This window comes from Dicentrarchus labrax, unplaced genomic scaffold (genome assembly GCF_905237075.1).
Source record: "Dicentrarchus labrax unplaced genomic scaffold, dlabrax2021, whole genome shotgun sequence".
Classification (NCBI taxonomy): Eukaryota; Metazoa; Chordata; class Actinopteri; family Moronidae; genus Dicentrarchus; species Dicentrarchus labrax.
In genome coordinates, this window is record NW_026136709.1 from 13,045,121 (window position 1) to 13,057,431 (window position 12,311).

The 12,311-nt window shown below is 42.1% G+C and overlaps 1 protein-coding gene across 1 annotated transcript; it reads left to right on the top strand.

The window, feature by feature from the left end:
- The first annotated feature begins 785 nt into the window (after positions 1-785).
- prdm14 (PR domain containing 14) lies at positions 786-6,796 on the top strand. The gene is made up of 9 exons (XM_051410335.1): positions 786-953; positions 1,914-2,573; positions 2,824-2,877; positions 2,991-3,151; positions 3,252-3,522; positions 3,609-3,811; positions 4,214-4,315; positions 5,320-5,539; positions 5,967-6,796. The coding sequence occupies exons 2-9, from the start codon at positions 1,946-1,948 to the stop codon at positions 6,128-6,130; spliced, it is 1,803 nt and encodes a 600-aa protein (XP_051266295.1). The 5' UTR covers positions 786-953; positions 1,914-1,945; the 3' UTR covers positions 6,131-6,796.
- The last annotated feature ends 5,515 nt before the right edge of the window (positions 6,797-12,311 follow it).

The following is a 12,311-nucleotide window of genomic DNA, read 5'->3' on the forward strand; positions in this document are numbered from 1 at the left end:
TATCGAGTTTTCGTTTTTGGGTGCACGCTAATATTCACTGTAATTTAATGTGAATAGCCTATAGTAAAGATTATAAATACGTGAATTAATGTGTAGACATATTTTCTTAGTTATTTGATGTTTATGGGGACAAATGGGCTGCATAGAACAACGATACATAGCCTACAGTATTTTGCCTATAGTTTGCAATGTCCGTCCCTAGGTGAGTCTACACAATGCTCACACAAGAAAAAAAGCACAAAACCCAAAGTCAGTAAGAATATATATTCAACAGAAAAACACAAATATGATCCAGAATCCCCAGATCTCTATAATGTTCCGTCTAAACTATACCAAAGAACTGATGCGGATTCGTTTCAGTTTTATTCATTTTCTCGGTGGACTGAGAGAAAGATGTATCCTATGAATGCCTATTTCGACCATTCTTTTCTCTCTTCCTAATTCACCACATCCAAGTCATAACAACACATGTCTATACTCCACAGGGGGTCCCTCAGATAAAATCGTACCGTGTGTGTGTGTGTGTGTGTGTGTTGGGGTGGGGGTCCTCGTATGGAAATGTTTGGGAACCTTTCTCAATCAGCCTCATTGTGTGGCAGAGAAAGCAGACTGTTGTGGAGAAGTTAAAGGGGTGGGCTGTCCCTGAGAAAATGTATTCCTGTGGGGGCATTGAGATGCATGAGGCTGAGCTGATTCCTGGCCAATAGGAAGAAGGTGCTGGGAAGCATCTCCAGCAGACCTGGCTGTACAGTATAGGTGCCCTCAGATGACCACAGACCCACAGAAAGACAGAAAGGCTCCTGCAGCACACACACACACACTCTCAAGTTCCAAGACCCGCTGCTTAACCCCTGCAGAATTTGGAGATTTGTACGGGAGGTTGCTGAAACTGAAGGCCTGTGGACATGACAGAGACAACTTCACTGTGAAACATCTTTCATTTATTTAACAAGGTAAGCTTCTTCTCAAAATGGATGAAAAATCACTGCAACAGCCAAACTGATGCATGTTTCTGTAGAGACAATTACAGAGTGAATTCACTCTGACTCTTTATTTTATGTTAGAGGCCTTGTTCTTTTATTAAAAATACTAAAGGATTAAGATTATTTATAGTTTATTCCTGTTTATTTAGGAAGTTGTATTTTCCTTGATTATATTAATTTCCCTATATTGCTCCAATAATTCTGCTGCTGATGAGTTGGGTTTTTTTGCAGTGACTGTACCGTAATTGCAAAGTCTATAAAATGCTTCATTAATGTTGACCTCTGCTCTGGCCGACTCTTCTTTAATTAGTGTCATGACCCTGATTTGTCTCTCTATTTACTGGCTGATTGGTAAACGGTGCCCCAAAAACAACGCACCGTGTTCCAGTGGGCCATTTAAAGCCGCTGATGAACATCTGGTGTGTCTGGTGTGTGTCCTCTCAGCTGGAAATATTGCAAAATCGGCTGTCCAATTTCACTGTGGATAGCTTTTATTTATACTGCAATAGATCCGTTCAATATTTGCCCAATGTTGTCATATGCACTAGTCCATAGGGGAGGTTTTTAAAGGGAAATTCTGGATATGAGTTATAAGTTGTTGGTTATTTAAAATATTGTTATATTAACTAATTGGAAAAAGTCTGTTTCTGGTTCTTAATAATTCATTTAAAGCCTATTGTTCTTTTTATATCATAATTTCCTCTCAGGATCATGACATTTAATGAAATGTACTACATAAACTACAAAGCATTATTTTAGCTGATTGTTGTTGTTGTTGAATTACTTCAGTAAAGGCTTAAAAGTGGGGTCTAGTCAACCTCTCTTGATGTCATGTTTCCTTTTTTAGATTTCTTGCATTAAACTTTTATAACTCACCCCCACTTCCTCTCGTCCCCCCCCCCTTCTTCTTCTCTCCCTCATCCACTGAAGGATACACTCTCCATTTGAACCTTTGCTTCACCATGTCGGTGTCCCTGTCCAGCATCCCTGTAGTGCTGAAGGACAAGTGCTACCAAGCCGGCATGCTCAAAGGCAGTCCCGCACGGGGCTTCTACCCTGCCCCTCTCCCCGGCCCCCATCACTACATGGACTTCTTCCCGCGGACTCACAACCTCCTCCACCCGCTCAAGTCCCTCGGCCGTCTGGTGTCGGACACTCAGGCTTCCCTGCAGCTCAGCATGCCCGGCGGAGCCCCTCCGTACCTCGGCCAGGGCGGCCACCATGCCTCGCTCCTGCACGAACACATGTTGAGCGCCTCCGGCTTCCCTTACCTGAGCCAGATGTTGCCCGGACACCCGCTCCACTCCAAACCAGAGGAGCTGGCAGCTGTGGTGACGGAGCACGCCGCTGGTCCCCTGTCCTCGGACTTCAGCAGCCCGTCCAGTGACAGGTCCTCCTCTGTCTCTTCCTCTGCCACCTCGCCGCCTAAGGAGAGTTTGTTTCGCCTCCGGAGCGCAGAGCTGTCGCCGGAAAAAACGCGCACCGCTTATAATTTTAGTGAGGATGACTTGTTCATGGTGCTGTACGGTTACTCCGGCAACCAGGAGCGAAGCCACGCTATCTCAGGACTGATCCTGCCCGAAAAGACAGGTGAGACTTCTGCTTAAGTTATTGGACTTTTATTTAGTTTTATATGAAAGGATAAAACGGCATATTGGCCTTGGTTTTACTAGTATCCTGCAAGCAAATGTCCAAATGTCTGTGGATTATAATAGGTCTAATAGTCTATATTGCTTACCACTTTTATCAAATAGTCTAATAACCATTATTATAAGTAATATTATAGTTGAATTAACCCAGAAATTGGTTTAAGTTGCTCATTTCTGCTTTGCCCCTCCAGTGTCTGACTCTCACATTCTCCCACTGGACAAAGAAACACTTGAACTTCCAGAGGGTAAGACCTGCCAGCTTTCTGTTCATAAAACACTTTTATTCCGCTTTTATTCTGAACTCATGATGGCACGGCAGAGATCTGACACTGTTTTGTTTTTTTTGGCACTGTTGCAGGGTTGACCATCCTGCAGGCAGCCTGGGGAAACGTCTCACACCGTGGAGTGTTCACAGACAAAAGCAGCATCCCTAAAGGCACACGCTTCGGACCCTTCCAAGGAAAACTGGTCAATACCAGCGAGATTAAAACATACGACGACAACACGCTGATGTGGGAGGTAAGTCCTGATCCAAGACCTGTCTCACATATCAAAAAATTCCTCTGATTGTTTTAGCTCCTATATCTAAAGCAAAAAAACACTATTTTCCCTCATTCAGGTGTTTGAAAACGGCCGGTTGAGTCATTTTGTGGACGGCAGGGGAGGCTCAGGGAACTGGATGTCTTTGGTGAAGTGTGCTCGATTCCCAGACGAGCAGAACCTGATCGCTGTGCAGGTCCAGGGTCAGATCTTCTATGAGGCCTGTAAAGAGATCCGACCTGGGCAGGAGCTGCTGGTGTGGTACGGAGACTGCTACATGCAGTTCCTCGGCATCCCTCTCACCCTGAAGGACCCTAGAGAGGACAGCAACGTGCCCCCTCCCGCTGAAGGTCAGAATCTAACCTTCTGCTGGTTTGCTTTAACTTTCTGCTTAGTTTTACCACCATGCAACAACATATTTTTTCTTCCCCTCCAGATACTGGTGAGGGCTTCAAGTGTGACAGATGTGGGAAGGTGTTTGCATACAAGTACTACAGAGACAAGCACCTGAAGTACACGCGCTGCGTGGACCAGGGAGACAGGAAGTTCCCCTGTCACCTCTGCAACAGATCCTTCGAGAAGAGAGACAGATTAAGGATCCACATCTTACACGTTCACGAAAAGCACAGGCCTCACAAGGTACGGACACAGTGCGCATGGGCGTGCATGTCTGTTGCATTTAGTGCACGGCATTCATACTGCAGACCATTACATCATTACATGATTACATCACCCGGTAAAGTCAATCTATGTGCGTGCAAAGGTTCGTGTGGTGCTGAAAGGACAGCTCCCTACAGCGCCACTTCGAAACCAGTGCTGCAGGTTTTAATTAGGCCTCCTAGTAAGAGTAAGACCTCTAGTTGGTGGCAAAGCATCACAACTAAACAATATCAGCTAAATTAGTTATTAAAAAACACCTTTTTTGTTGGAAACTTCTATATAATGTTACATTCTCTCATCTAACTGTAAATGAGTTTAGAGGTGATGACACATTTAACAGCTTTTACTCACACTGATGTCTTACATGTGTCTGATCTGCAGTGCTCAGTGTGTGGAAAGAGTTTCTCCCAGTCGTCCAGTCTCAACAAACACATGCGTGTGCACTCCGGAGAGCGGCCGTACAAGTGTGTCTACTGCAATAAGGTAAGATAAAGTTTTATTTTTGTTTCTCATTTTACAAAGTCATAGCATGGACCCAACCTATAAAATGCATTGTGTTTAAAAAGTCATACTCAGGCACAGTTTATCTGAAGTAGGCCATGGAGTTGTGTAGTAAAACGCGGCTTTAAATACACAGCTTTTAATTATATAACCGTATAGTTTAATTTAAGAAAAAAAAGAGACATTCCCTTAATAAAAGTATTAAAGGCTTTTATCTTCTAGGATAGTAATGATTTGAGTTCCCCCTTCTGGTTCAATGAGTACAGGAGCTGCAGGCCTTCTTTTGCTCCTCCTTACTCCTCTTCCTCCTGCACCCATTCGGATCCATTTACCACTTCCTCGTTTCATGGTGCATTTGGCTCGAGCCCCTCATTATTGTCTCTCTCGACGGGCACGCTCCGCAGACACACTTACATGCTAATTATCGCCAGATGTACACCCACCCTTTTGTCTGCCGAGGTTATACTTTTAATTTACGGCCCATGGAATGAGCAGAAGTGGATTTTTTTGTTTGTTTTGTTTTGTTCTTTTTCTCTCTCGATATCCTCCCCGTTTGTATGCACCCAGAGAGGGGTTTGTTAAGCCCCCTTTCTCCTTATCTGGATGATTTAAGCAATACGCCACAAGACCAGTCTTTTTAAAAGGGCTAACATTAGCAATGGCCTTTAAAAAACAACGAAAATAATGGAAAATATTGGACAATTTGCCTTCTTTTCTATTTATTTTTAATCAATATTCGTTCCATTAAGTCATTCAATTAAAACTGGCTACTGTTAGAGGTGACACATAGGTAGGCCTATAGCTTCAAATTAGCTTAATTAAAAGAGCTAGCTAATATAAAACAGTATCTATTTTTTAAACTCCTATAACACCCTTCACCTGCTAAAATATATTTATCCTGTCATCATTATTGTTGCCCAAATTATTAATTTAACATAGCTGAAAATTAAAAATGTTTTTTTTTCTTCTCCTTCCTTCTCCTCCAGGCCTTCACTGCCTCCAGTATTTTGCGCACACACATCCGCCAGCACTCCGGGGAGCGGCCCTTCAAGTGCAAGCACTGCGGGAAGGCCTTCGCTTCACACGCCGCCCACGACAGCCACGTCCGGCGGACCCACGCCAAGGACAAGCCCTGTCCCTGCAACCTCTGCGGAGCTACTTGTCAAGATGAGCAGGAACTTCAGTACCACATGAACACTCATAAAAGTAAGCATTTATTTTTTTTTAAATACAATATTGGAGTTATAGATCTAAATAAGATGGAGTCCCACTCTTTCTATCATTTCTGTAAATAGAATTTCAAGTTGGATATAAGAAACACATTTAAATTTAATTTAATTTAATTTAAGCAATCAAATATTTATATATGTAAAATACTGTGTATTATTTGTATCCCATAATAGGGTAAATTCGTAACAAATTAGGCTATTATATGTGAGAATTGTGTATTTTAATGACAATATATGTGTATAAATTAATACGTGTTAGAATCTGGTGTTAGTTTCTTTTAATTTACAAGCTAACTTTTGTCTTTAACTTATTATAAAATAAATATTGTAGGCTGCAAAAGGAAAATGTTGCATTGCTTGCCTTCGAAACTGGTTATTTATGAAGCTATTTTCTTGCTCTGCAGAAATCTTGGACAGCACAGTTCTTCCGTCCTCTCCGGGGAGTGGATTTCAGAAGGACTCCGTGTTTCCAGTGAAGGACAATCCAAAATTACAGAAAAACGCCGGACAAAACCTCCCATACACCGGGTTAACAGTTTTAAACCCAGAATATCGGCCCTGGAACTAGTCCAACACGGCCTCATATGTACTGAGTAAATCCTGACAAAGACAACCATTCTAATTGTGCGTAATCATTTTGTGGATTTTAGACGGCACAAATATCACAGGAAGACTAAATCCACGCAGGAACATTGTGGCACTGTCATGAGAGATAATTAATAAGGCCTGTAAGGTAGGATCTCGTGGTTTTTCTTTATGTAAATGCGGCTTGAGAAAATGTTGTTCTATAATAGGTCTATTTCAATAGGCTCATCATAATATAAATTGTCGGCAAAAAAATGTGTCTAAATCTATTTATAATATGTTCAAATATGTTGTCTGTGTTTTGTTTTGTGGCTTAAAGCTTTCACTCTGCAATGGTTTTGTGAACTCAATGTGATTCCATAATAATAATAACAACAACGTTTTATCATTATTATTATTATTATTATTATTATTACGTTGGGGTTTCTTGCATCGAATAAGCTTAAAAAGCAAAGCTATTTTTATCATTGTAGATTTGAGCCTATTTGTGTATAAAGTAAATGTTATACCCTCTCTTAATTTATAATGTATGATAATATTTTTTACTGTAATGTAAGGCTGCAAAAGCAATCGAAAGTGTCCTCGTTTGTTCCCTATGAGCGTCTGCTTTTTCATCATTAACAAATAAAAAATCAGCGCATGGAAACAAGATTGTTTGTTTTTGTTTATATTGAGCCCGGTCTTCCATTAAAATCTCAGTTTAGAGTAAATAAATTGGTTCAAAACGAATTAACACAGCACAAACTTTCTCTTTGGGTTACATGAAATTGTACACATATTTTTGAGTAAAGGATTAATGATTTTTGCCAGAAATGTGGCAATAAAATAAAATAATTTTACATGGAAGACAAAACAAAGGTTTAATGAAATCAATTATATGCTAAACTTTTGTGTCTTCTGTAGTGACCATCAGTGCAGTAAAAAAGAAAGTGTAAAGTTGTTAAACATTCAGATAATGCTTCATGAATGGTGTCTTGGTAAACATTTTGCAGGCAGTTGCATGCCTTTGTGTGTGTACAGGTCTATTTATCGTCAGTGCATCAGTCCAGTCAGTGCATGTGTCCCTTTTGTGTGCGTCCGCTGTCTAGTGTATGTAGCCAAGTGATGAATTGGAGACTGCATGCTCACAGTAAAAATGAACAAACCCCACTGGACCAAATGAATGACAATAGAGTTCAGCAGTAAGGTGGTCTATTGCTCCACGCACAAAGGAGCTTGCCATGACTGACATCTGCCCTCACACTGTCACCAACTGTCCTACATGTGTTGTAGATAGATAGATAGATAGATAGATAGATAGATAGATAGATAGATAGATAGATAGATAGATAGATAGATAGATAGATAGATAGATAGATAGATAGATAGATAGATAGATAGATAGATAGATAGATAGATATGTCCATTGTGTGTCTGTCTGTTGGGGTTCATTTGAGGAAAGCCCCAATTGGTACTGGTGGTGGCAGCAGCAAGGGGTCTGACAGATGACACAGTGTCCAGTCTTTGTCTCAGTGCTCTGTTATGTCACCTCTAACCTCTGGGTCACCCTACTTCACACTGAGGGCATGTAGTCAAACACCACAATGCTGCCACAGTGCTAAGTGAGTGCTACAACACAGATGCAAGCAGTGGGAGAAGAAAATTAAAGTAAAATGATGTTGATCTGAAATCTTCTTGTTTCATCAAATCAGAATGATAAAGGGCTGAAGATGCTTGCTCTTCTATTCTGTACATCTTTCTGAGCTGTCTGCAGGGAGAAGGGCAGTAAAGTCACTGTGCTCAGCCTCTCTCTGTTTATTTTCTGTAACGGATGGACAGCAGCCTTCAGGGTCGGGGGTCACCTCCTCACTGAATGTTTAACAGCCTCCCTCTCCCTTCAAATAGCCCAGATATGACTGCTTGAACAAGTGTAGATCACCCTTCATTGGACCAGCACCTCCCATGTATACAACCCCCAAGCCTCCACCAGAGGCCTGCTGTGAAAGGAGGTGATACACCCCTTTGTGGCCTTCCAGGAGCAGAGGGGTGGAGGAGAAGGATGGGACAAGAAACAAAGACAAAAATAAAGACAGAAGGAGAAAAAAGGAGAATGAGCTGCCAGAGCTGAAATACTGAGATTGTTAGCGAGCTGTGCTAAAAGACTGGTTTTACTAGCACCTCTTTGATTGGCTGATTTAGGGCTCAATGCTCCAGCATGGAAGAATTTTTATCCAGGTCGTTTATGTGGATTGATTTCACACTTAACCTCCTGGCAAGTTAAGAGGGCCTCTGGAGGCCGGTCCGTTAGATGAATCTTTATATTAATGTGATATTAATGAGAGGAGCACAGGACTTTTATAGGTTTGCTGAGGTTAATTCCCTCTGAGGGTTCAAACGGCCATAACTCTCTCCAAAACAATGTGTGTTGTTTTATAACACTCAAGTCATCTCACAAATGCGGCCACAACTGCATTTGATGTTGTGATCCATTAGTAATGTCTATTGATATGAAGAGGAGATTGCTGTTGCAGGGATATTCATACATTTGGGGCCACCTGTGTGCTTTCGTGCGTTGTTAAATGCATTTCTTCATACAGCATGATTGATAGATTTCCTCTCTTCTCTTCTCTTCTCTTCTCTTCCTCTCTGTCTGCTAAGCTAGTGGAGCTGAGTGGTCAAATGCTCTGATGTATTAGCTTCTATTGATTGCCTAATAGCTGTCAGTGTAGTGTAGTGTGTGTGTGTGTGTGTGTGTGTGTGTGTGTGTGTGTGTGTGTGTGTGTGTGCTATAGTCTGGCTGATGTTGAGGCTTGCCCCTGGTTCCAGACAGGCCTCAAACTCTCAGCTGAGTGGACTCATAAAGTGTGACCACACCGGCTCTCTGTCCATCTGTGCCTCAGCCTGCTTCAAACCACATGAAAAGTCAGTGAGGATGAAGATGAAGGAGAATTCTGAAACTTGGTACTTTTTTTGTTTTTTGAAGATAAAGACACTAACCCTAACCCTTTAGAGGAATAGGCTTGATCTTACAATAAATGTGACACCTGGCTCCTCTCTGTCCCACAATATATCAGCTTATACAACCTCCAAAACCATATCAATGTTTTGGGCCATTCAGGCTCAGCTGACTCACACCGGATTGGATCCACACCCAGGGTTTTTTTCTTGCAATTCATTTTGTGTCTCTTTCCCCTGAAGACTATCTAAAAATCTTTAGGTTTTTAATCTCTTCATGAATTTAGTTTTTCAGCCCCAGCCTATATTAATTCTACATACTGTAGTTTTTCCTGGGCCCAATGGTGATGATACAGTTCCTCTCTATTCAAGACATTTCCTACCATGTGTTTGTTTGTAGTACATAGGCTACCTTTTGTACTAACTGTACTTTTATTTCTTTTATTGATCAGCTTATTACTGCAGCATAACTGTAACTGTATTTCTGGTCCATAAATTTACATATAATGTTGTTCTATCTCACTTTTGGTTTTTCCCTTTTTATTGTATTTAAATGAATGTCTTCACCTAAAGCACTTTTAATTGGTTTTGTTTGGAAGGTGTTTCACAAATTAATGTACCTTGCCTTGGTTATCTTGTTTCATGTGCAGTTTTAGAGGGCAAGAGGACATAAATGCAGTTGTTTTGGATGCAGACTTTTCAGTTACTGTTACATTTTTTCATCTAGTTTTTTTTTTCATTTCTAATGCCTGGCATATCTCTGAATTTTAGTTTTAACTCACACGTGTCACATTGGCATGTTCTCTGTGTGACTTCTGGCTTTAAAGAAACATTTGAGTTAAGTCATTTAAGTTTGAATGGATCCAATGAGCTGTGCCCCCTCCTGTTCCTTCAGTCAAGAGATGAGGCTGATCAGCTTGTGTCCTGCCATTCATGCCTTAGGTTGGAGCTGTTGTTATCGGCTGGTGATTTCCACTGGGACAGTGGACAGTACAGCAGGAGACACACAGAGAGGCTCAGTGGCCCGCGTGCTGCCAACTGGATGAAAGGCAGATCAAACACTGTCTCAAAGCCTCTCCATATTGCTACCCAGCACTCAGTGTGTGTGTGTGTGTGTGTGTGTGTGTGTGTGTGTGTGTGTGTGTCTTCTAGGTGGGATTGATGCGTGAGGAGGGCAGATGGCCTTATCCTTCTCTGTGGGGGCTGGTGTGAGGTTCCACTGTGGTCCCACGGGGCAACATATTTTGGCCTACCGCCCCCCGACATACACACTCACTCACATACCCCACATAACCCTAAAAGTAAGCTATCATACACTCTACTTTATACCTGAAGTCTCATGGGATCTATATCTATCTGTCTATACTTGTAAAAGAACTTAAAAAAAAACATTATTTCCTTGCTCCTGTTTGAACTATTTAACCCCTGATGGATTGCCGGGCTCTTCTTTTAGGCCGATTCATATGCAACAGTGCTGAAAGGAGTAAATCTGCTTGTAGGTTGACATCTGGCATTGTCATTCGGGATGTTAGAAAGTGTTATAGGGTTCTTCTCCCCATGAATTGCGCTTTACAATAGTTCTTGGTGTGCTATTTGTGTGTCTTTATGCGCAAGGCTATTGTATGTGCCCAACTGTTATTCCTGTGGGTGATGCAGTTTGGTGGCGAGGAGAGGAGCTACTGTTACAGTACTCCCTACCTCCCTCCCTCTTTCTCATACACTTCTTTTTCTGCACCCCTCTTTTCTTGCTCCCCTCCGTCTGTGTGTTTGTGTGTGCACGTGTCCTTATATCTGTGCGAGGAGCTGAATGAATTGCCAGAATTTACAGCCTGACACTGCCTTTTACAACAAAAACACATGCAAATTCTGAATATGTTTTGCTCTGATAGACTGACCATGTAATTCCCATGTGACAGTTACATCATGGTTTTGGCCGCCCCTGTTGTGCCAGGGTCTATTCGCAGGCGAATGTTTCTCTCGGTGGGGTCGTGGTGTTGAAAGGCCCAGGGATGTCTTCAACTGATACTTTAGGACAGTTGGACCACATGCTGCTACAGCACTATTGGCCAGAGGAAAGACACACACTGGTGCATGCCTGCATAAATCTGCGAGCATGAAAGCTCAGCAAAGATCTCCAAGTAATCGTTACATTTAGACATTTCAAATAGAGTTTGAGGTGCAATTGATATTTCATAAAACATAGTTTGGGTTTTCAGAGATCAGAGGAGGATTTAAATGTTAAAAAGCCTAAGACTGTGTGCCTTCACAAGGACTGCATATGTTGTCCCTAAGGGAAGGATTTACAACATATGGGCACTGTACTCCTGCCACATGCGCATCCATGCACATACGAGGTGACCTCCCTGCCTCTAAAGATGTTTGCTGTTGGTCCAACTAATCCTAACTAAGCTGTCCATTTAGACAAACACCTAGAGGGCAACACTGACGTATGGCAGACATCGACTCTGCGCTATCCAGTCAAATAGATCTTTGCTTTTTGCGTTTGCTTTCTCTGTGTTGCTGTCGGAGAGGGGGACGAAGGGGAGTGTGTTTTACATATTTGAGCAAAAGAATGAGGGAGAAATCATGTATGTTCGTACTGTGGTATGAACAGAGAGAGACTGAACAGGAGATAGGGAAGGAAGTGGGTGGATTTCAACCCTCTTGAAGTGAATTAGCTAAAAAGCACTCTTGTCTTTTCCTCACCTCCCTTGCTTTCTTCATCTCTTCTTCCTGAAGAATGCACTGTGTCACCAGCCGCACATAGGACAGCTGATGATTGATTTCCCCATGGACCATTATGAGAGTACAGTGTACCACACTATAACCCTGCAAAACCGAGCCCTCATATGCATGCAAACATAGCGTGTGCATGCAAATCCATAAAAATCTACACTTGCACGCCCATATATGTGTTCACTCCCTGTAGAAACACTCACATGCACATGAAGTGATGGACAGAATGGGGGCAGGTCAGCTACATATCCATCAATAGCTGTCAGTCACATTTAACAGAAGCTAACAGCACAGAGACAAGGGAGGACAACTGCTTTATCAGCTAGTTAGCTCCCTCCTCCTCTCATCAGCTCCTCTGCCCCACCTCACCCTTTCTAATCACTGTAACACTGCCGCTCTGTCAGCTTACTAATAGAAGTTTGTGTGCAAGGCTGCAAAGGATTAAGCTCAGGTGGTAAATTCATGGGAGAGAACTTTTCAGATCCCACGACAAC

Excerpts from the sequence above, each read along its gene's own strand:
- prdm14 (XM_051410335.1), top strand. The coding sequence starts at position 1,946 with ATGTCGGTGTCCCTGTCCAGCATCCCTGTAGTGCTGAAGGACAAGTGC. Across the intron at positions 2,878-2,990 it reads AACACTTGAACTTCCAGAGG|GGTTGACCATCCTGCAGGCA; the intron begins GTAAGACCTGCC and ends GCACTGTTGCAG. Across the intron at positions 5,540-5,966 it reads CCACATGAACACTCATAAAA|AAATCTTGGACAGCACAGTT; the intron begins GTAAGCATTTAT and ends CTTGCTCTGCAG.